General features: G+C 37.1%; 1 protein-coding gene across 1 annotated transcript in view; it reads left to right on the top strand.

Moving 5' to 3' along the window:
- ADGRV1 (adhesion G protein-coupled receptor V1) overlaps nt 1-23,170 on the top strand; it is a 306,160-nt gene that overhangs the window by 69,216 nt on the left and 213,774 nt on the right. Inside the window, exons 41-61 of the mRNA XM_086628926.1 lie at nt 722-800; nt 1,401-1,539; nt 2,066-2,207; nt 2,635-2,897; nt 4,400-4,575; nt 5,286-5,410; nt 7,642-7,808; nt 7,891-8,034; nt 8,513-8,620; nt 9,071-9,323; nt 9,968-10,090; nt 10,284-10,506; nt 10,980-11,184; nt 12,215-12,361; nt 15,964-16,219; nt 17,929-18,137; nt 18,869-19,042; nt 19,417-19,599; nt 20,356-20,535; nt 21,159-21,323; nt 22,691-22,808. Of these exons, the coding sequence (XP_086485052.1) occupies nt 722-800; nt 1,401-1,539; nt 2,066-2,207; nt 2,635-2,897; nt 4,400-4,575; nt 5,286-5,410; nt 7,642-7,808; nt 7,891-8,034; nt 8,513-8,620; nt 9,071-9,323; nt 9,968-10,090; nt 10,284-10,506; nt 10,980-11,184; nt 12,215-12,361; nt 15,964-16,219; nt 17,929-18,137; nt 18,869-19,042; nt 19,417-19,599; nt 20,356-20,535; nt 21,159-21,323; nt 22,691-22,808 (3,579 nt within the window). The remainder of the gene's footprint in view (nt 1-721; nt 801-1,400; nt 1,540-2,065; nt 2,208-2,634; nt 2,898-4,399; nt 4,576-5,285; nt 5,411-7,641; nt 7,809-7,890; nt 8,035-8,512; nt 8,621-9,070; nt 9,324-9,967; nt 10,091-10,283; nt 10,507-10,979; nt 11,185-12,214; nt 12,362-15,963; nt 16,220-17,928; nt 18,138-18,868; nt 19,043-19,416; nt 19,600-20,355; nt 20,536-21,158; nt 21,324-22,690; nt 22,809-23,170) is intronic.

Genomic DNA, 23,170 nt, shown 5'->3' with positions numbered 1-23,170 from the left:
AGAATAATCAAGTTTGGACTGTCAAGTTGTGGTCTCTGAAATTATTGAACATTTCTGGCATTAGTCTGTTATTCGGTATTTTCACGATGCAATATATATAATAATCTTTCAGAGTTATTGTGAAGATACATATGTCTTTATGGAGCAATAGAATGTTACAAGTACATAAACAACCTACAAAGAAATTAATAATTCTGCATCAGTAGCAGAATCTGAAGTGTGTGTCAGTAAGGTTTATGATCAGGCACTGAAACATGAATAGGAGATGAAATACCAGATCATTTATTATTATTTCTTGCTCATTTTCCCTCCCATATTCAGAATGGTACAGTCTGCAAAATGTTGAATGACATCATAACATACATGAAGATAAATTAAGATTCCGTGGTCAATATTGCTTTTGGTATTTCTGAATTTTACTATGCTGTTTTGCTTTCTAAATTTTATTTAGTCTCTTTTGTATGCATTATTAAATGTAGCAGTAGTAATTCAAGACACTGTGTTGCAGTTCTAGTAGTAAGGTTAGTAGGGACAGATTTTCTTTGAGCCTTTCCAGTTATCTTTCCCACCACTGTTTTCTTCTACACATTTTGGAAATAGAAAATTATGTATTTCTTCTACAAAATTAGTAGAGATTTAAGACCTGCATCTATTATTCTTGAAAATCATGACAATAGCCTATACTGTTCTTTCAATTTTGTCTTTCTGTTTTCCATTTTAGATGTGGAAGGTTTAGCTTCTCAGATTATTATTGATGCTAATGATGGAGTAAGAGGAGTGATTGAATGGGAAAGTACCAAGTAAGTAATGTCTCCTTGAAGAACTCACTGTGGCAGTTAGTTTTTGGGTTTCCCCAATTATTTTCATTTGCAGTTAACAATTAAAAATAGAGCCAAACCTTTGGAATGGCAAAGCATCATTTGATTCAGTAAAACTAGAAAGGGTAAGATAATTGCCACACTGAAACCCAACACAGTACATTTATTTAGAAATATTTTGCTACCATATACTTACTTTCACTCCTGTTCTTTTATATCGTGAACTTGTGTCACTCTCTCAGGCTCCATACAGTGTTCCGGCATCCATGTAAGCATACATGCTGACATCTCCCATATCTTTTTCTCTGACTAATTTCCAGGAGCTAGGATGCAGGCATCCATGAACATAGACAGGCTTAATCTGCCAATAACAAGCAAGAAAAAAGCACAATCTCATATAGCTTAATTAAATTTAGATAAGAAACAGAGGTTAAAAGGTTGCATTAGACAATTGTAATGATGCTGATACTGTAATGATGCCTTTTTCTTACGTAGCAAAGGGAATGATTTGAAGTGACTGTCACCTTATTCGAAAGAATATGCTCAGTAAGCACTGAGAATTTTTCTTGATCTTTATTTTAGTTTTGAGGTTAATGAGTCTCATGGGAATCTGACAATAATGGCATATCGAAACAGAGGATCATATGGCAACGTGTCTGTATTTTTTTATGCTCAAAATTTGGAGGCACAGCTGGGTTTGGATTTTTATGTGACCTCGAGGGTAAGAAGCAAATTCTAAATCTAGAACTTTTCTTTCTTTCAGCTTCCTCAAAAGAATGCCTTCTTGTTTATTATGCAGAAGGCAGTGCAGCTACAGTTTTCAACTTGTTTCAATTGCTTTGGTTATCTAAATAGAATGAGATAAAATTCTGAATAGAATGAGATAAAATTAGTCATCTTATTTTACTGTTTCTTTTTAAATATCAAAGTATTTTAAAATATAAGACATTGTAAATTTTCAAACATCTATCTCAAATACAATTCTGCTTAGACAAAAGCGTACAAGATTTCATATAAGTTTTCATATTTTTAAAACTGCACTTTCAGAGTAAATGCTCTTGCTTGTCCTCATTCTGCGATGGGCTGAACTTTTTTACTTCTGTTTCAATCAATTTATAAGGGACATAGCGATTGTAGCTCTTCTTGCCTCCTCCTCTTCCTATTTAAGACAGTTCTGTTTACCTTAGTTGAAAAATTCTGTGTATATTAACAGTTATATAGCGATGATTTCTGTGTTTCAATACTAGACTCTTTTTTTTGCTGATGGAGAAAGGAATAAATCTGTTCTCGTTACAATTTTTGATGATGATGTTCCTGAAGGGAATGAGAAGTTCCAGTTAATTTTAACAAATCCCTCTCTGGGGCTGGAATTAGGGGAGAACACAACAGGTAAAACTTAGTTTTGATGTTGTCATTCTTTGGAATTGTATGGCAGTCATTTTAATTTCATTTTTCTGAATAATCATATTTCTTGCTTGCCATTGTCTTGCTAAAGTAGATCTTTATATTCCTTTGGAAAGTTCTTAAACGTCCCTATGAAATCGATGAATTAACAAGATAATATGTAAAATACAGAATCAAAAAGGGCGAAAGTGAGCTTTTTAGTAAGAGGGTGTAGATTCTTCTTGCCTAGAAATCTTCCTAGATAATGTAAATACTTACATATTCTCTTCAAGTAATATCATGGATATAAAGAAGTTATATATACACTAAAGGAAGAATGTATTTTTGTTTATATGTATTTTATTTGTATATATGTACAATTATATTTTACTATGTTAATTAAAGAATATTTCCATTATTTATTTCTCAAAAGCCACAATTACTATACTTGCCAATGATGATGGCCATGGAGTTTTGTCATTCAATAACAGCAATCACTTCTTCCTAAGAGAGCAAACAGCTCTCCATTTGATGGAAAGTGTTGCAGTATTAAATATTATTAGAGAACCTCCTCAGGGGATATTTGGCACCGTGACTGTTCAATATCTTGTAAGTGAAATTAATTCTTCAGAGGCATCAGTGGATTTGACCCCTTCTCAAGGATATATTGTGCTGGAAGAGGGAGTCAGATTTAAGGTAATATAATCGTTATGACCAAAGAAGTGAAGAAAGCTTTTTTGAAACTGTTGGAAAGAATTCAGAAATATCTGTGTGTTTTTCTTGTATTTATTTTTTTTCTTATGTTTTCCGAGCCAAAAATAAGTGTGCTGTAGATACTTCATTCATTGTAATAGTTGATGTAAATCGAAAACAGTATAATAGGGTATATAATGCTTATGTATGGATAGGAACATTTCTGTGTATGTGTTCAGCATATAGCTGAAACACAAACTTTGAAATGAGGTGGTAATTTACAAGTGTGAACAGTTAAGGTTAAAGTAAAAATCCCATTCTGTAATGTGATACTTCAGGTGGTCTGAACTGAACAGAGTATGTTGCAACAAATGCAAAAAGTGAACAGCTCTCAGAGCTTTATGAATAGAAGATGACTTCTTCTTCTGGGCTTGTATTAAGCTCACTGCCTCTGTACTGTCCCCACAAGAACATCAGCTAGCTTAAATCTGTGAAATCCTGACCCTTCTGAAGTTTAATGGGAGTTTGTTTATTTTATTTTTATTTTATTTTATTTTTTTTCTTTTGTCAGTGAAGCTAGGGTCAGTAACAAGTTAGTATATTATGACTAGTGGTGTAGAATCTGAAACAAACCTTTCTGGAAACACAGGTTTTCAATTTCTGAAACCTTTAATGCGTTTAGAACCTCAGTGCTGACCCATGTAGCAGATCTGTGGGAAGTTAAAGACTTCTTAAAACGGACTCTACATATGGTTTATTGCAGAAGTAAGAAGATTGTAAGCTCCAGTTTAGTTCCAGATCCATTATTACTAAATTTTTTTTTTCTATAAGAAAGCTATGGGTACCTCTGTAACTTTTACCTATTTGGTTAATGGGAAGAATGACAGTAAGCCCCAAATGATCATGAAAACACCTATCTATATATAATTCTCTGTTAATTTGGGACCACACTGAGAGGATCCTATTCTCATCCACAGTGGTGCAGTACAGGGAAAGAACCATCAAAAAGAGAGAGAGTATTTCCTCCTTTCTTTCCAGCACCAGTAGTGGAATTCTCTGTTGCCCTAGAGCTAGCTTTGTTGGCAACTAAAATAATTAAAACCAACATGACTGAGCTGCATTAGGAGATCAGGTAGCTGTACGAAGCCTATATATTACCAAAGAATGTATGGAATAAGTAAAGAATGAAAGTATGAAAAAAAAATCAAAACCTATTGCATTTCAGAGGGTCTTAGGATCGGAAGAGAAAAAAGGAGATGGGGAAAAAAAAAGGCTATGCTTATATTAGTGTTGCACCAGTGGTCACTAAATGGATGACTTTAGAAACTCAGCGTGAGCCGTCCTTGCCTCACTTCTGTTCTCTCCAGTTCCAAGAGCTGCCATTCTCCTGCTGTGCTATCTAAAGCCATGCAGTTGAAGAATAGAAGCAGTAGTGTGGTCTGATAGGGTTGTGTCATGATTAGCAGTCAAATCTCAACAACTTTCTGTGCATGTTTTCTTGTCAGACGCTGCATATTTCTGCGATACTGGATGAAGAACCAGAAATGGATGAGCACTTTATTGTCACCCTGTTCAATCCAACTGGAGGAGCCAGACTAGGCACAAGAGTGCAAACTATGATTACGGTATTACAGAACCAGGCTCCATTAGGGCTTTTCAGCATCTATCCAGTTACAAATAGGTACTAAAGATGTATTCAGTTAAAAGGAGATTTTTCATATTTGGTAGAGATGGTATCTCTCTACAGTTTTATTGTTGATGAATCCCCTTAAAGAAATTCGTCAATCCATTTGTAAAACATTTGTAATTTTGAAAAGTACATTATCTGTCAAATATTATTGTTGCTATACAAAAGAACAGAAAAACACTTAAAATGGACTATTCATGACTAGAAATGTCAATTTCTCTACGGAATTTTTCATAAGCCAGTACTTTATTACTCTCTAAATATTCCATTCATAGTAATTTATGTTAAGAGCTCCAAACCTCAGATCAGTGCCCAGGGAGTCATACATTTTATAATTTACTTTTGTTTTTAAGCTTGTGTAAAATACTCTTTCACTCAGGGCTGTTGTTCAGAAGCAAATGAACCATATGGAATGACATTTTAAAAAAATCATTCAGCTTAAACCGTACAGCTAGTGTGTTAAATTTTAAGATGGTTTATGTTCTTGTTGAATTTCCTGTGATTTTGCCAAAATTGTGTGGTAAGAAACATTGGACAACCTTAACTAATGTAGTTATCAGTCCATCAGATAGCAAAATCAGTTATTAAAATTTTCTTTTTATTTCTGTTGTATACTCTGCACTGGAATTGTGCTATAAGAATCTGACTCATATGCCATTAAAAAAACCCCATTTTTTCTTTATTTTCAAACTTATCACATTTAGGACAAATTTCCTCATAGTTGAAGAAGCCAACGCTACAGTTTATCTGAAAGTTTCACGGAGTAATGGGCTCAACATGTCTGTGAGTGTTGAATGGGAGACGTTGTCGGATACCGCATTCGGCATCAGTACGTTCACTTTATCAAGGGTGTCCACTGTTTTTGTCAGAGTGAAGATAGCAAGAGACTAACCAAACATACAGGAGATGTAAATTTGGAATGTAAATTCACTTATTCAGACTTGATCACATTTATTAATATTTTTCTGGGCATGTCAAAATTAATTAGATAAAAGAGGTTAGCTGCTTAAGAGTCACCTTGTCATCAGCAACTTCTGCCAGAGTTTCAATAATATATGTTGCTCTCCTTGCTGCTTATATGAACATTATTGTCACTAGGCTTTTGTTTAATAAAATCTGTTCTTTACTATTTGCAACTTTGGATTTTTCTAACACAGTATAAGAGACACACTTTATATAAACCTGATATAGACTTGGTCTGAAAAAATGCCACCACACATGTTCTATCATATCTCCCAGTGTGCCTGTTGAGATACTTTTGTGGGAGTCTCAGGCTGTGATTTCATGAAGACTTTAATGTAGTACAAGTTAGCAGTGCCGTTGAAGGATGCCATCCTTCCATCTCTGCCCACTTGTTTCTGTTTCCATGCTAAGTGGTTTTTGTTCCAGTACTGGTACGTGCTTAGCTGCTCACTAATCCAGCCTGAAACAAAGCAAAAAACGTAAATGCCTGATTTTGGACAAGGATGAATGCTCTGTCTGGATCAGCAGCTTGTCTAACCTATCTGTGGGACTGGGAGTTTAGGTCTTGGAGTTTAGTTTGGACAATGCAGTGCTTTTTTCTGTAAGCCAGTCTAACAGCTCAGGCAGTTTAAGAATCTTAGTGCCGTGACTGCTTGTTGTGGTGAGGGGGAGAAGGAAGACAAACACGTACATTTTGTAGTTTCTTTGTCACTTTTTTCACTACTTGATACCTAACTGATTTTCTCACTAGCCAAATCCACTAGCCAACCTCCTTTGGGTTAAAAACTGGCTGGATGGCCGGGCCCAAAGAGTGGTGGTAAATGGGGCTAAATCCAGCTGGAGGCCGGTCACCAGTGGGGTTCCCCAGGGCTCAGTGCTGGGTCCGGTTCTGTTTAACATCTTTATCAATGACCTGGATGAGGGGATTGAATGTACCCTCAGTAAGTTTGCGGACGACACCAAGCTGGGAGGCTGTGTCGATCTGATTGAGGGTAGGGAGGCCCTTCAGAGGGATTTGAACAGGCTGGATCGTTGGGCTGAGGCCAATGGCGTGAGCTTTAATAAGGCCAAGTGCAGAGTCCTTCACTTGGGGTATAAAAACCCCAAGCATCGCTATAGGCTCAGGGAGGAGTGGCTGGAGAGCTGCCTGGCGGAGAAGGACCTGGGGGTGTTGGTTGACTACCGGCTTGATATGAGCCAGCAGTGTGCCCAGGTGGCCAAGAAGGCCAATGGGATGCTGGCATGTATCAAGAATAGTGTAACCTGCAGGAACAGGGAAGTGATCCTGCCCCTGTACTCGGCACTGATGAGGCCACACCTGGAATATTGTGTCCAGTTTTGGGCCCCTCGCTTTAAGAGAGTTATTGAGCTCCTGGAGCGGGTCCAAAGAAGGGCGACTAAACTGGTCAAGGGGCTGGAAAATAAAACTTATGGAGAGCGGCTAAGGGAGTTGGGGCTGTTTAGGCTGGAGAAGAGGAGGCTGAGGGGAGACCTGATTACGGCCTACAAATACTTGAGAAGGGATGGTGGGGAGGTAGGGGAAGGGCTCTTTACATTAGTGATGGGTGATAGAACAAGAGGAAATGGGTATAAGCTTAGTCAGGGGAGATTCAGGTTGGATGTTAGGAAGTATTTCTTCTCTGAGAGGGTTGTCAGCCACTGGAATAGGCTGCCCAGGGAGGTGGTTGAGTCCCCATCCCTGGATGTGTTTAAGAAAAGGGTGGATGAACTACTTAGGGATATGGTTTAATGGGGGATTAGGGACGGTTGGACTGGATGATCTCTAAGGTCTTTTCCAACCTAGAAAATCTATGAAATCTATGAAATTCTAAACCAAATCATTTTGAATCAGACTCAAATTGCCTATGCGTCTTCCATAGGCAATTGTAACATGAAAAATACATTTATTGCTTAACTCTAATTACATCCTCAGTACTGTAACATTTCCATGCATTTACGTACAGATACCAACTATTTAGAGACAACTTCAACGTTTCTGATACTAGGTCTGGTTTTGGCAAGTAAATTTTACGATTAACGAAATGACGTTGAAAAAGACATCAAGAATAAAGAGTATTTTTGTTTACTGTATTGCAGGGGGTAGTATCAGTGTCCTGTCTGTCTTGCAAAGTTTTGTGGAAGAGTCAGCGTCTAGCTGGTGTTTCTTTACGTCAGGAGAAACCCTCTATGGTGTTCTGTTGCGTACACCTCCAGCTACGTTTTCTACTGTCTACCAGTGGAAAGGAGTTTTTGTTCCTGTTGAGGTAAATGTTTGCTTGCAAACACCAAACATGCTACTTAATAAAGAACTTAAGTCTCAATCTTACTTTTTTATTCTTCTCTCAGAATTTCAGTATGTGGAATCCTAAGAGCTGTGTGTCTTTCCAAATCCATGCCTCTCCATACCTTGTGGTTAGTCACGGAGAAACCGGGCAGGGACCTTCCAACAACAGTGTGTATGCGTTCATGCCTGGACGCAGGCTGTTGAAGGTAAATCTCTTTTACTTACAAATTCATAAAATAATTGAGTTGGAAAGGACATAAGGAGACCCTCCAGCCTGGCCATATTTTAGAGAAAAAACACTCTATGCTCAACTAGTTTTGAGCTCTAACACTCTGCATGACTTCAATGATGTAAGTTTTTACAGCCGGTTGCCTACTGTGGTTTTATATTTATATTTTGAGATGGAAGGGAGGGAAATGACCTGGGAAGTGAGGAATGATATTGTGGAGCAATCCAATCATAGAATATTTTCTGAAAAATGTGTGATAAGTTATATAAATTTTGTAAATTAACCCTACATATAAAGACATATTTTTAAACTGTAAAATTACATATATGTAATTTCTATATTTTATATATAGTTTTAGATATAGTTTTGCAATTTTGAAAAAGACATGTATATATGTATAAACTTGTCACTCGAAGTGACTTCCAAACACCATTTTTCTCGTATTTCTTTCACAGATACAAACTATCTCTGTTCTGGCTACCAGACACATAAAACATTTTGCTGTGGATGAAGAAGACTATTTGATTTTCATGAGTCACACAGCCAGTTCCAGTTCCATCCAGGTTAGAATATATTTGTCTTCCCTGGCTTTGATGCGAGTAATTTGGTTAGTTTTGAGTATGAAATATGAAGAGACAATTAAAAACCCGTAAGTGTATATTTCTGAAAAATTACTGACGTTTCTGTTATGCATTTATAAGTCTTAAAATTCTAGACTTGTTTAAATGTAGCAATACTCTCTAAATCAACGTATCATTTACATTTGCTTTGATTTTATTGCTAGTGTTTTTTCTGTTTTGAAATCTAGCATGTTAAACACCTATAAGAGCAGAAATAGCTTCTGACTGTAAATCTATTCATCCGAAGAATAGGCACAGCTGCTTGCTTCTACCTTAATGTAGGGTCCACCTTAAAAATGAGAAATGCATTCACTGTAAGTCTAACTAGTTTTTCATCATGACAGTTCATGCTAATTATGAATATATAATGAAAAAATATTTATATTTCCACAGGTTTTCCAGTGGAATAAAGATATATTCGTGCTGCATCATCAACTTCCACTTTACAGACCTCTGAATATAGCCTTGTTTCCTAGAGGAGGAGTTATGTACCTATTAGTTTCTTTATCAAATACGAGCCAGAACATGCTCTTGTACCAGTGGTTGAATAATGAGTTTAGGAATCTTCATCAATTACCAGCAAAAGAAATAAAACATATGGAGGCCTGGATTTCTGGATCTGATATCTATTTAATTATTGCAAAAGGTATTTAGCAGAAGACAAGCATTGAGTTTGCTAAGAATGTGCTGGCTTGTTTGGTAGCAAAGGCACTTGGGGCAAATTATTTTAGAAGACATTAAAGCATTAATGGGAGTGACAATTCTCTGATAAGCATTTAATCAAAGAAATATCTGATTTGACCCTGAGAAAATAAACCATTGGGTTCTCAAATACTTATGAATCTAATGATTGTACTCATCTAGCTGCTGATTGCACCCTTTCTAAGCTTTTGTGAGCTTTGTGATACGCAAAGATAATTGGTTAGCAAAGTACATGGGTTTTTTATTACAAGTATGACATTTTAGACATTATTTTCTGACTGCATCCCTATGCCTATTGAGAAGTTTATGTTGCAGTCCATAGGTTTCTTTGCAATTGGCTGTTGTCTACTGGCAATCTTAGTAATGTGTATGAGTGCAGAAAAGACATTAAATTATGTCAGTGGATGAATCATCCCATGGAGATCAGTCATGCTATGGAGTTATGCGCCGAGTAAAAAGGAAAATGTGATAATTGGTCTCACTTCATAATTAAAGATGCCAGACTCTGCCTTTTGAAAGGCCATCAGTATGCGATTTAACTAACAGGCAGCAAAATAATGTAAGTTTTGTCATTTTACTTCTTTGTAGAATCTGGAAATTCTTCTGAAATTTTCATCTGGGAGACAGGGCAGTCTACCTTTAGACACTTTCAGTCTCTTCCAGTCTCTGCTGTAAGAAACATCCATGTTTTCATGCCTCCTTCAGGTTTAGGTAAGACTTAAAGGGCAATATTTGTTCAAATCCTAGTTTGTAATGCTGGAATTGCAGCTCATTTTTTCATACTATTTATCAGGTTTTAAAATTTACTATAATCATTGTGCTACCATGCCATTTCTGGCATGACAAGGAGAATTTTTAAATATATCACTGAATATTTCTTTTTACTCTTCTTTGCTCAATGTAGTTCACATCCTCCTGTCTGGTAAGGACGCAACAGCACTGTATTCTTGGAACTCGGAAGAGAACCAGTTCTCTGTAATGCTGAAAGCCCCATATGCAGATCATATCACTTCAGCTACTGCAAAGTCTCTGAACTCCAGCAAGAGCTTGATTGCTCTGTCCGCAGAGTCCAGCTCCCAGATCTACGAGCTGACCACTATCTCCAACCAGTCAGATTTTATACCCAGGTAAGTTTATTTGTTTTAGATAAATTTCTCCCTGCTCTCACTTTTTTTTTGTGTGATACTGTTTTTGTTACAGTGGAGAGTGTTATATACTTCTGTGTGTTGTGTGCTTATTAACACTAAAGAGAATTTTTCACAGGTAGGTTTAACATAACCTGAAGTCAAATAGCCTCACAACTGGCTTTAAAACATGGCAAGAAAGGACTTGCAGTTACGACGTTGCTTTTTTAGAGCTTTTATTTAGTATAGATTAAGTTACTTTCAGAATTAATTTCAGTTACTCTATGTTCTATTGTAATTTTTTTAAAAAGTCAACACAAACTCTGCAACCTTAAAAACCTCTATTACTTCCTCAGGAATATAAACAAAAATTCCAACTCCAAAAATGCGTGTTAAATTTACAGCAGTGCTTTCGAAGTTTATTAATCAGCTATCCTCAGTTTATAATTATTTGATGTGTGGTTTTTTTATGCTAGTTCAGGTGAATTGGTATTTGAGCCTGGAGACATGGAAGCTGTGATAGCAGTCAATATCCTAGATGACATCATCCCAGAGGAGGAAGAATGCTTCAAAGTGTGGTTGAAAAACCCTAAGGGAGGTGCAGAGATTGGTGTTCATGGTTTTGTCAACATAATTATTGCTTCCAATGACAATGCCTACGGATTTATTGCATTTGCTCAGGTAAAACTTCTAAGGTAAATCACTAAAATATGTATACATAATTTCTGAATAGTGAAACACAAACATACTAGAACTGTAAGCTGGAATTGTTTTTCTAAAGTCTTGTAACAACCTGAGTTAGAAGCTTTTTAACATCCATTTAGCATTGCTATATGATGATATAGAACACAAGGTGATAGAAAATCAGTTCCACGGTCTGTCCCTATTGCGAGGTTTTAGTAATCCCCTTACGTTTAGATTAACACATTAGTTTATCAAATTGGTTTTGCAACAACTTAAAAATTCAGTTCTCAGATGGTATCTATGGTATCCTCATAGAGTCACTAATGATTGGTTAATCAGGGGAATAAAGAAAGCAATTCTGAAGCTTCCCTGAAAAAGATACGAATTGGGTTATGTGAGAAGATGAGCCAGTCTGCCAGAACAAAATAATTAATTTGGAAAAAATATGAGACTGAAGGTATTGTTTGAAGTGGTTAATTCTTAAATCATCAAACATCAAAACATCAACATTTGTAGAAGTCGTCCAGACAGGTATACAGTAAATGCATACTGAAGATATAAAGCATAGAAGAGTCCTTTCTGAAATGAAACATTACCTCTGGACTTGTATGAGGAGGGTGATTAACATTAAAGTAACATCAGTAGAAATATGTCTCTCTTAAAGGTCCACTTGTTTGTTTTCTGCTTCATACAATTTACCCAAACCATTCTATGGTTCTATGATTTGGATGTAAAAGACTGTACTCAAAAAATTAAAAAAAATAAAAAATGAAAACTTGTCTTTTTGCCTTAGGTTAAAGAGACCTGACATTTTAAATTCTTGTGTCCATTAAACCTGGATGTATTGAGTGCCTCTGAAAATTAAGACTTAAAAAATTTAATCAACGAATATGTATTTAGCTACTTAATAATAGATTAACTTAACTGATGCCCAATGTCACTGGCCCTCATTGAATTGCCAGATCCCTAAAGAAACTCTTCTTTATAAGAAAACAGTGTTATAGTTCTGTTACTTTATGTTTTCCAGAGTTCTTTATTTAAGCAAGTTGAAGAAATGGAACAGGACAGCTTAATCACCTTGAACATTGAACGTTTAATAGGAACATATGGACGAGTTACAGTAGAGTGGGTTGCTAATGGGAGCATAAGTGATGTATTTCCAGCTTCAGGAATGGTATGTAGTAATGTCAGTGCTATTAGGGAAGCACTGACTGTATTATCTCAGACAATAGATGCACCTGTACTGAGAAAGAAGGATAGTACGTGTTAGATTGCCCCATTCCTCTGTGAATTTCTGCTTCCTGGTCCTTTCCTGTTTTCTGGCAGTTAGCACTTCTGACTGACACATAATACTGCAGCATCATTCCTATTCTTCTAGAACCAGATATTACAATGCTATCCAGGCACTAGGAATGTGTATCTGTAGTGTCCTGTTCCCATCTTCCTTTCTTCCTGCTGTGAGATACAGCTACTGTGTCAAATCATGTGTGTAGGTGGGAATCTGGAAGGGTTTGTTCTCCATCTGATCTTGTCAATACAACTGAGAGCTTCAGTGGCCTGGGAGAATATCACAAGTCCCAGTTTTGCCCGTTTCTGACGCTGCTAGATTTCCAACCCAGTTAAAATCCAGTGTTTCCTGCTAGCCAAAGCTCTTGGTATGCCTTAGGACTGACAGATGCCAGGTTCTTTAAGTCAAGGGCCTGCACCCAGTGGCCATCTGTAGAAGACAACAACAAAAAAATCAACAGAGGTAAAATCAAAGATAACAAAACAATCATACAGAAATTATTTAAGTACTCCTTGAGCATTCCAGGTGAATACTATGTGTTTTCCCTGCATACTTTTACAGGCAGGAAGAGACAGAAAGGTAAAGTAAAGGTATAATGTGTATAATGGAAATTTCTGTTTGTATTATAGCATAGGTGTAGCCTGAGTGTTTATTGACATGTCTTCCTTGTTGAGAGAGAACTAAACAAGTGGTTGGCCCTTTGAATCTGAAAAATAAGAAGAATATATATAAACAAAGCATTCCTGAATCATTTTATCTGAAAAAGAAATGATACCAACAAAAGCGTTGACTAAGCATTTTTTCAATTAGCAGTGATATTGATACCTATTATACATTCATCATTCTTTTGACGTATTTATATGTGGTGAGTTGACCTTGGCTGGATGCAAACCCCCAACCGAGTTACTTTCTTACTCCCCCTCCTCAGCAGGACAAGGGAAGAAAATAAAGTGGAAAAGCTTGTGTGTGGTTAATGAGGAAATCCCTCCAGGGGACCTTGACAGGCTGGAGAGGTGTGCATGTGTGAACCTCATGAAGTTCAAAAAGGCCAAGTGCAAGGTCCTGCACGTGGGTCGGGGCAATCCCAAGCACAAGTACAGGCTGGGTGGAGAATGGATTGAGAGCAGCCCTGAGGAGAAGGACTTGGGAGTGCTGGTGGATGAGAAGCTCAACATGAGCCGGCAATGTGCGCTGGCAGCCCAGAAAGCCAAACGTATCCTGGGCTGCATCCAAAGCAGTGTGGGCAGCAGGTCAAGGGAGATGATTCTTCCCCTCTGCTCTGCTCTTGTGAGACCCCACTTGGAATACTGCATTCAGCTCTGGGGCCCCAAACACAAGAAGGACATGGAGCTGTTGGAGCGGGTCCAGAGGAGGGCCACAATATAATCCGAGGGCTGGAGCACCTCTCTATGGAGACAGGCTGAGAGAGTTGGGGCTGTTCGGCCTGGAGAAGAGAAGGCTCCGGGGAGACCTTCTAGCAGCCTTCCAGTACTTAAAGGGGGCCTACAAGAAAGCTGGAGAGGGACTTTTTGCAAAGGTCTGTAGTGATAGGACAAGGGGCAATGGCTTTAAACTGTGGCTCCCCCATCCCTGGAAGTGTTCAAGGCCAGGTTGGACGACGCTTTGGGCAACCTAGTCTAGTTAAAGATGCCCCTGCTCACTGCAAAGGGGTTGGAACTAGATGATCTTTAAGGTCCCTTCCAATCCAAACCGTTCTATGACTCTATGATAAAAGCAAAAGCCATTCATGGAAGCAAAGCAAAAAGAGGGATTTATTCTCTACTTCCCATCAACAGAATGATGTTCAGCCAGTTCCTGGGAAGCAGGTCCTCAGCACACATAGCAGTTGCTTCAGAAGACATTCAGAAGACAAACACCATAACCACAAATGGTCATCTGTGCATGTCCACCCCTTTCCCTCGGCATTTATTGCTGCACATGGTGTTGTACGGTGTGGGATAGCCCTTTGGTCAGTTGGTGTCAGCTGATGGAGCTGTGTCTCCTCCAAGCCTTTTGCTCACTCCCAGCCTATTGGCTTTTGACAAGGGGTTTGGATGAAAAACCTTGGCACTGTGGGACCACTGCTCAGCAATAGCCAAAATACTGTGTTTTCAGCACAGTTTCAGCCACAAATGCAAAGCACGGCACTATGCATGACAGGGGGGTTGGAACTAGATGATCTTTAAGGCCTCTTCCAACCCAAACCATTTTAGGATTCTATGATTCTATATGGGCTGCTGTGGAGAGAGTTAACTCCATTCCAGCCAGATGCAGTAAATTGCAGAAGAAAGGATGCTGAGTGGTCAGCAGTTTCCTGAATCTTCCTCTCCTTTCAATGTTTGAAAGAGTCTTAAGTGTATTATGCAAGAAACTTCAGTGAAGACAGATAATTTTGAATAAATTAAAAGATAGATCATGAAAGACAAAGCGTAGAACATGAGCCAGCTGTGTGTTCTTGGACTAGGGAAAGCATACTGGTCTAAGGCAGACCATTGCCCGCAGGTCTATGGAGGTGATCCCTCCCCTGTACGCAGCACTGGTCAGACACATCTGGAGTGCTGGGTCCAGTTCTGCACTCCCTAGTATAAGAGACATGGGCATATTGGAGTGAGTCTAGCAAATGACCATGAAGATGATGAAGGGATTGGAGCATCTGACACGTGGGAAGAAGCTCGGGGAGGATCTTACAACTGTATAAATACATGAGGTCGGAAGTAAAGAAGTTGGAGCCAGATGCTTAGGCTGTGTCCTGTGCCTGCCCTGGGCACAACACAGGAAATTGCATTTAAACATAAGGAAAAAGCCCTTTACTGTAATGGTGATGAAACACTGCATCAGATTACCCTGTGAGACTGTGAAATCTCTGTCCTTGGAGATACTCAAAAACCAGCTGGACATGGCCCTGAGCAGCCTGCTCTAGTTGAACCAGCTCTTAGCACAGGTGGTCGGACTAGGTCATCTCCAGAGGACCCTTCCAACCTCAGCCATTGTCTGATTCTGTGATAATGAAAGTATATGATCACTTTGAAACGACTGAACTGTCTTACCTGAACTTGGAGTGTGCTGTCAGATAGAGGTCTCAGGTTGAGTGCCTGTTTATAATGCAGATATCTATAGTATTATGTTTATAATGCGTTATACCTATAGCTTGATTATGCTAAACTCATTCTTTACTGGGAATTTGATCTCTCTGATTATTATGCTTCCAATTGTGAATCTATTTCTTGCTTTGTCATGGGTGTTTCAGATTTTTTTTTAACCCATATTTTACTACATTAATTTTTTCTCAAAGTGACTCTGTTACCTGTCTCTCTGGATCTCATATTTACTTTTTGTACATGTCCTTAATATTCTGGGGATTTTTTTGGGTGGTGGTGGTTTTGTTTGTTTGGTTGTTTTTAATGATAGATTTTTATGGAACAAAGTAATTGGTATAACAGCATTGAGAAGAAATTTGACTTCTTTTCCTCTCCCCTCTAAAATTTTAGGTTACGTTTTCAGAAGGTCAGGCCCTGTCCACGATCACCCTGACAATTCTCGCGGACAGCGTTGCAGAGCTTTCAGAGACCGTGGAAATCACACTCACCCATGTTACCACTGTGGGTGTTCAGGATACCACGAAAGGAGCTGTCATCGATCCCAAAAGGGCAAGAGCTGTACTCACCATTTTACCCAGTGACTCTCCACACGGTGTGATTGGGTGGCATACAGAGTCTCTCTTCGTTAAAGTCACAGAGCCAGAATGTAAATTTGTTTCTTGTTTCTTAGGAAAAAATATGTGTTTTTTCTAAGTCAGCATTGTTGAAGCTATAACATTAGTTATGTGCATGTATATAACATATAAAATATGTATTTTTATTTAATTGTATCTATCAGCAGTCCTCAGTAAAAAAATTGTAGCAGAAATGTCCTTTAAAATATGTTAACTATGCTATTTCATAACGTACATTTTAAGCTATATTTCACTTTGCATATATTAACATTCTCCAGTCATTTTTGTTTGGGGGGTAAGTTATTAAAATCTTGGCCATCTTGTGTTGCAAATCACTAGTACTTTATAGTACTTTTATTCAGATAAAAAGCAGATCTTGCCCACTTAATAGGATTGACACACTATTTAAAATAATTTACATAGAACAACTTTCCTCATGAATTGGATCAAAAATGGAAGCGTTTTGTTCTGTGGGACAGGGGAAGGAAGGAAGCAAAGCAAGAGCGAATTCCATGTCAAGAAAACTGAATCGGAGGTTTTCTGCTTGCCAGCTGCGTGTTTGATTGGGTTATACCCGTTTTCCTTCCAGGCACAAAGTGAATTCATAAAGGATCTGCCAGGCAGCTGGCCAGAGGAGGGCTGCTGCGGTGCTCAGACCAGAGACCCAGGCAGCTGGTTGCTCTGGCACTCTCTACAGCCTGGTGGTTTTCCAACAGCTGGCTGGGAGAAGTGGGAAAATGGGCTATTCATATTTCAAAAACCCAATTGAAATTTCCTGGCAATTTAATATTCTGTCCATATTAACAAATAACATTTGCAAAAAGTACATTTGCCATCAGAATATTATTACAGATAAAACCTCCTCACCGGTTCAATTAAGTGAATTAGCGTTGCCCTTTTATTAGCACCTGAAAGGATTGTGAAGGGATTCTGTTGGTTCCTTACATACATGCGCACAGACGTTATAAATATTTATACTTTGAAGTTAGGGTTCAAGGCATGTTCTTAGGTTTCATTTGTTGCACAGTTCCTTTTTCAATCTTTAAATCTTGTATTTTTAATGAATTATATACAGGTGCCAAATGTGAAGTAGTATCAAGTTAATACAAATAACAGAAACGAGTCTATAGTACAAAGCCTGTTGGTTTCTATCTATTTCTATTTCTCCAGTCATAAACCCAACACTTTTAGCCAAATGCTGTGTTTGGTGGTTTATTGGAAAAAATGGAAATCTGCTTTCCCAAAAGGGAGCTAAGCCTGACTAATATATCTCATTTTCTTCAAAATTTGAATTAAGGAAATGCACAATGGGTTTCTGTAAGATTTACAGCCGGAGTGACTGCCTCCAGTGCTGCTTTCTGTATTGGAACCAATAGTGATCTCCAAGGCATGTTAAAGGCGGGCAAAAGAGTGAGATGGGAGTTTTGAAGGAAAACGATAAAAATAGCAATGTTGAACTAACAGCTTGTGTAGCAAACATTTAAAACTGTATATATTCAGTATTTATTCTTCTTCTAGGTGTAGCCTTAAAATGCTTTCCAGATGTACACGCTATGTGTGTTCACACCACTTGTCTGTGCTCATTTGCCTGAGCCATTGAGTTATCGGAGTATTGTTGTGTTGCTAAGCAGAATTGAAGTGGGCTCTCGCAAGCAGCCTCATTACAATTAGTCAAGCTGAAAATCAAGCAAAGCAAAGGTTAAAACAATTATGTCTTGATCTTTTCCCCTCCTTGTGGTAGGGCCAGTGAATTCAACTACTCTTACTTTACAAATTGTCCGAGAACAAGGGTTTGTTGGAGAGATTGCTGTTCAGCTGAGCACCACACCTAACTTTGAACTTCCCCTCTTCAACCAAGCAACAGAGAATGAGGATTATATACTGGAAAAGAAGAAAATCATTATGGCAGAGAATGCAACAGTAACTTCTGTCATAATCACTATTTTGCCTGTGAGTAGTCTAACAACAACGTGAGCTAATAATGTCTTTTAAGAAAAAGGGAAATTGTACTGTTTCTATACCAGAAGGATTTAGAATTCTATAAATGGCTAGACTGGTATCTTGCCTCATCAAATGGATGTATTTAGTAAGAATTGCATCCGTCTCTTCCAAAAGAATGTGAATACTCATCGCTGAGAATGAACCAAATGCTTTATTTTGTTATAGTCCCAAAATTATTTGGGACTATATAATATAACATAACATAAATATGTTATTATTATAACATATAATAATAACAAAGGAAAATCTTACTTTAAAAAAACTTATTTTACTTTATATGCTTCTTAACAGATTTGTTTTGTAGTTCAGAAAATTTTAATTTTTCACAAAAAATATGTATATTCTTTAAATAGATTTGGAATGGAGGTGTTGTTTTTCAAGTCCTAGCTTAGTTTCTGAAATCTAGCCACCTCTCTTATGGATAGGAGGAACAAGCGGCAGACAGCAATACTTTCTTTCCACTGCTCTTATGGATCTAAAATCTGACCTCCAACTTCAGTTTTTGAAACTCAGCAAAAGTATTCTCACCTTTCATATGGTGTGTAGCAAGGGATGGGTCATATTGTCCCAAGTGCTGAGAATTTTTGAACAGTAAGCAACCTATAAATAGTCAGCTTTATGCATGTACTATAACTTACAGTGTTTTATTAAAAATGTGACATTGAAAAATATTTTTGCAGGACGATGTTCCTGAATTACAAGAAGGATTTATAATCAATATTACTAATGTGCAACTGGTCGATTCTCTCACTGGAGGTCAGCCAAGCGTGAAGAGGCTTGGGTTAGAAATAGCTGAAGTAACAATTGAAGAAAATGATGATGCCAGAGGAGTATTTAATTTCAATGTTACAAAGGTAAGTAAGTCTGAACGAAAAATATTTAAAATAGCGGTCCAGCAGAAGAATCTGTGTTATGAGACCAGTTTTGACAGTGTTCTAGTAGACTTTACGACACTAAATTGTTCTGGATACATAAACCAGACATCAAACAAGCAGTTTCTTCTTAGAAGTCTTCACAATTAATATTAATGAGCTGGAAAAGCTAAAACTAGTATTGCAGAATATTGTGAAAGGGCCCTCAGGAGGTCATGTAATCCAGACTTTTGCTCAGACAAAGGTTAATGCTAAATTCAGACCAATTTACAAGTGATTATGTATTGCAAAAGAAAAAAAAAAAAAAAAGAAAAAAGTGTCCTGTGACACTCAGCAGTTTCTTGTTGTATTTACAGGATATAACTGGAGCTGTTGCTGGTTATGAGGTACCACCACCACAGAATATACTGAAACTTGCAGTTGTTCGACAGGCTGGGAGGTTTGGGACAGCAACTCTGTATTGGGAAGCCATTCATTCAACTGCTAGCTTTGAAGATTTCACACCATCATTTGGAAACCTTACCTTTGCGGATGGGCAAGTATGTGCTTGCTGACAGTTTAACTATCTCTGAGTTACCAGCTTAAGATTCTCTCGTGGTTTTTTTGTTTTTTGTTTGTTTTTTTTTTCCCAGCAGAATTTGCATCTTTTCATTGGAAACTTTTTATTTATGGCCTTATGTATGTGAATGATGCTCCCAACTTCAGTTCTTTAACATGGAAAACCAGAATATTCATAAGCATTGACCAGAAAGGGTTGTATGCCTTTGGTCTTCCAGAAGTGAAGACATAATTTCTAATAAGAAAGACTGTTACACTGAAAATTTGTAACATAACCTGTTTTCTCTACAAATTCTCAGAATAAACCCGTGTGATTTTTCAGCTGTGTTTTAGTTTTAAATTTCATGCTGCCCCTGACAATACTTAGTGTGCACAAAATGGGTTGACTTCAAGTGAACAGAACTTTGGCAAATAGAAGGATATACTTTTTGAGCAGAATTTTGGCTAAAGTAAAATATTGTCTACCTGCACATTCTGCTGAGAACCAAACCAAAGCTGTCTGCTGGTTTTACCACAGAAGATTTATGTTGATGGTCTTAAAAAACATTCTTGAATTTTTTTTCTTTTATTATAGATATAAAATTATGATAAGAAGTAAGCATAACTGAACAATGTGTGTTTATTTATTATCAGAAATAATATCTATTTTATATTTCAGAATTTTTCAAAACATTCCCAAAATATTACAAGTGAAACTTTGTTGATCTTTTTTTTTTTTTTTTTAACAATTTCTGCAGGCTACAGGAGAAATAGAAATTACAATCGTAGATGACAGTGAAGTTGAATTCCTTGAGATATTCAAGATTGCCCTGGTGAGAGTAACAGGAGGTGCAAGACTTGGGGTTGACACCCTGGTAACTGTTGCTATTCCACCAAATGATTCCCCTGTTGGAGTATTTGGGTTTGAAGAAAAGAATGTGAGTTTGATTTGGATTGCACTCTTTTATGCTAAAGCTTGATGCTGAGTTTGTGTCACTAATACATAGCCGATTTTGATAAGCCTTCGTTGCAGTGGAAGACAAGATTCTTTCATTGAAAGGCATATTAGCTCTTGTCTTCATCTAACTGAGTAAGGTAGTAATGACAATGAAATTGCTGCAGCCTACATGTAGATTGCTGCACGACTGTCCCGAACAGTTCAGGACATCCCAGGTAGGATTTTTCGTGCTCTGTTGAATATTAAAATGGTTTTGTAATAATCTGTATTACTGAAAGTAAAGTTTGGAAAGAAAAGAAAATTCTCTTGTCTTAGTTCTTGTCGGTGAATGACTCTTCTGCTTTCCGTTTTGCTGGTGCTGTGCCTGCTTGTGACTCATTGTCTGTAATTGTTTTGAATCATAGGGCATACCAAAATAGCACAAGTGACTAATCTTTGCTAGCAGAATTCAACACATTCCCTACGTTTATTACCTTCCTGTTGATTTTCAGTCTTGTCCTTGTTTTATATTGTCATTGACAATGGTTTTGGTTTTTATCTCATGTCAGTATCGATGCCTTTTCCTGCAGCCTTTCCTACTTCCTCCTTCTCTTTCTTCATTAGGTAACAGTGAAGGAACCTCAGACGCCTGATGACTCTGCTGCAGTTGTATTGCTCACCGTAAGTCGAAGTCAAGGAGGACGAGGAGCAGTTAAAGTGTTATGGATTCTTGAGGAAGCAGCCAGATACGATCTGACCCCTCTGAATGGTACCCTTCACTTCAATGAGGTATTTATTGACATTGCAATAGATTATTTACTATTAGATGTATAAATACTTTCTTCTTATGTGTGTTTGCATGGTTGTTATGTGTTTATAAAAGTAGGGAGTTACTAAATATTACAACACTAGGAAAAGTCAAGTTTGAACTGGTGGGGATAACAGTATGCAGTGTTTTTCAAACAGAAAAAGAAAGCTGGCATGCTCTTTTTAAGGCAGCATAATGTACTCATCAGGAAGACAGGCTCTTCAAATCTGAACTGTTTTTACAATTAAGAAAGAGAAGCAGAAATGTACTGAATGTGGAGAATGATTACAGAAACATTTATTTTATTGCAGTATCAGACAACTGAAAGAGAAAATTGATACTGAAAGGGTGAGAAGGTTAAATGAATGCTCAAAATTTGCAGATTTAATAAATAGTAAAACACCCTACTGACTTTCAAGCTGGACAGTGTTATTTGATTTGTGTTTTATGGCGGGTTAAAACTCTGAAGTAGAAGCTGAAGTATTTGATATTGTCAAGCTATTGTTATCTTAAAATTGGTCTTTTACAGTCTACTTGAAATACTTAATAAAGAAAAATGTTTTAACATAAACCATAGTCTATTCTATGTGTACAAGGCTGTTTTGTGTTAAATAAATAGACACACCAGTTGTTTCTTTAAAAACTTTTAGTCAACTGGAAAACAGTTATTTTTGTTAAGACCACCAGTATTTGGCAAAGTTTTGTTATCATTTTGCTATCTTTTCTCTGCTGATAGTCCTGGATGTTGTTTTTATAAGTTCCTTATAAGAAGAAATGTAAGAATACATTTGTATGCATATACATTTAGTATGTATAGTGCACAAAAGTTATACAATTTGTACCTAGCTTTTTTTCCTATATTCTTATTTTAAGCATTTGCTACTGCCCATTGACAAAAATATGTATTAGACAAGAATTTGCTGTGACCGAATATATCGAATTTTAGTAATATTAATCCTTAGAATGTATGCATTATCTTGAACATGCACTTCCCGATGAAAAAGATATCGGTTAGAAAGTTTCCTTGAAGTTGAAACCTTCTATGTGAATACAATTTAAAAGTAATTTCAATTGTTATTCAGTTGACAACAGCCAGGGTATTTGGAGGGTAGCACACAATGTGTGAGAGGCAATTTTTACTGTTTATTAATCTGTGAGGAACATTTAAACCAAATCTGAAATTTCATATTTAAAAAATATTACATAATATATCAAGGATATGCATGCTTAACGTTTGATTTGTTTAAAAAACCCACGTTTTTTCATAATATCATTTTTTTTTAGTTTCGCTTTATAGATATATATATGTGTATATATATGTATATCTTCTGGTCTTTACATGATGCAGACTGAATCCCAGAAGTTGATTATTTTACATGCGGTACAAGATGGTCTGCTGGAAGGGAATGAAACATTTACCATTCAGCTAGTTTCTACTGGTGATGCAGAGATTTCCCCTGTAAATGGTAAAGAATTAATTCATTACATTCCATATTGATACATTTCATATGAGAATTCTAGTAAGTCTGTTGATATTATTTTAGTCTGCAGTGCCTGTTTATTTCATGTGCAGCTAGTTGGTAGCAGTTTTGACTGGCAGTCTTTTCCTCTTTAAATTGTTTCCTTGCCTGAAGAAATCAAAGAGAATTTTATATCATAATTTTTCGTTCTAAATTAATTGTTGGTGTAGACTTTTGTGTTGATGTAGTTAACATTGTCCATAAAGAATTCTTTAACAAAAAGAATCGAAAACCAAAACCAGGTTCAGATCTGTAAGAATCGCAGAATAATTTGTAAGGGACTGTCCAGGGAGGTCATCTAATTGAAA

Source organism: Tauraco erythrolophus, chromosome Z (assembly GCF_009769465.1).
Source record: "Tauraco erythrolophus isolate bTauEry1 chromosome Z, bTauEry1.pri, whole genome shotgun sequence".
NCBI classification, from domain to species: Eukaryota; Metazoa; Chordata; class Aves; order Musophagiformes; family Musophagidae; genus Tauraco; species Tauraco erythrolophus.
Note: the sequence above shows the minus strand (reverse complement) of the source record. Positions and strands in the feature narration are given on the sequence as shown.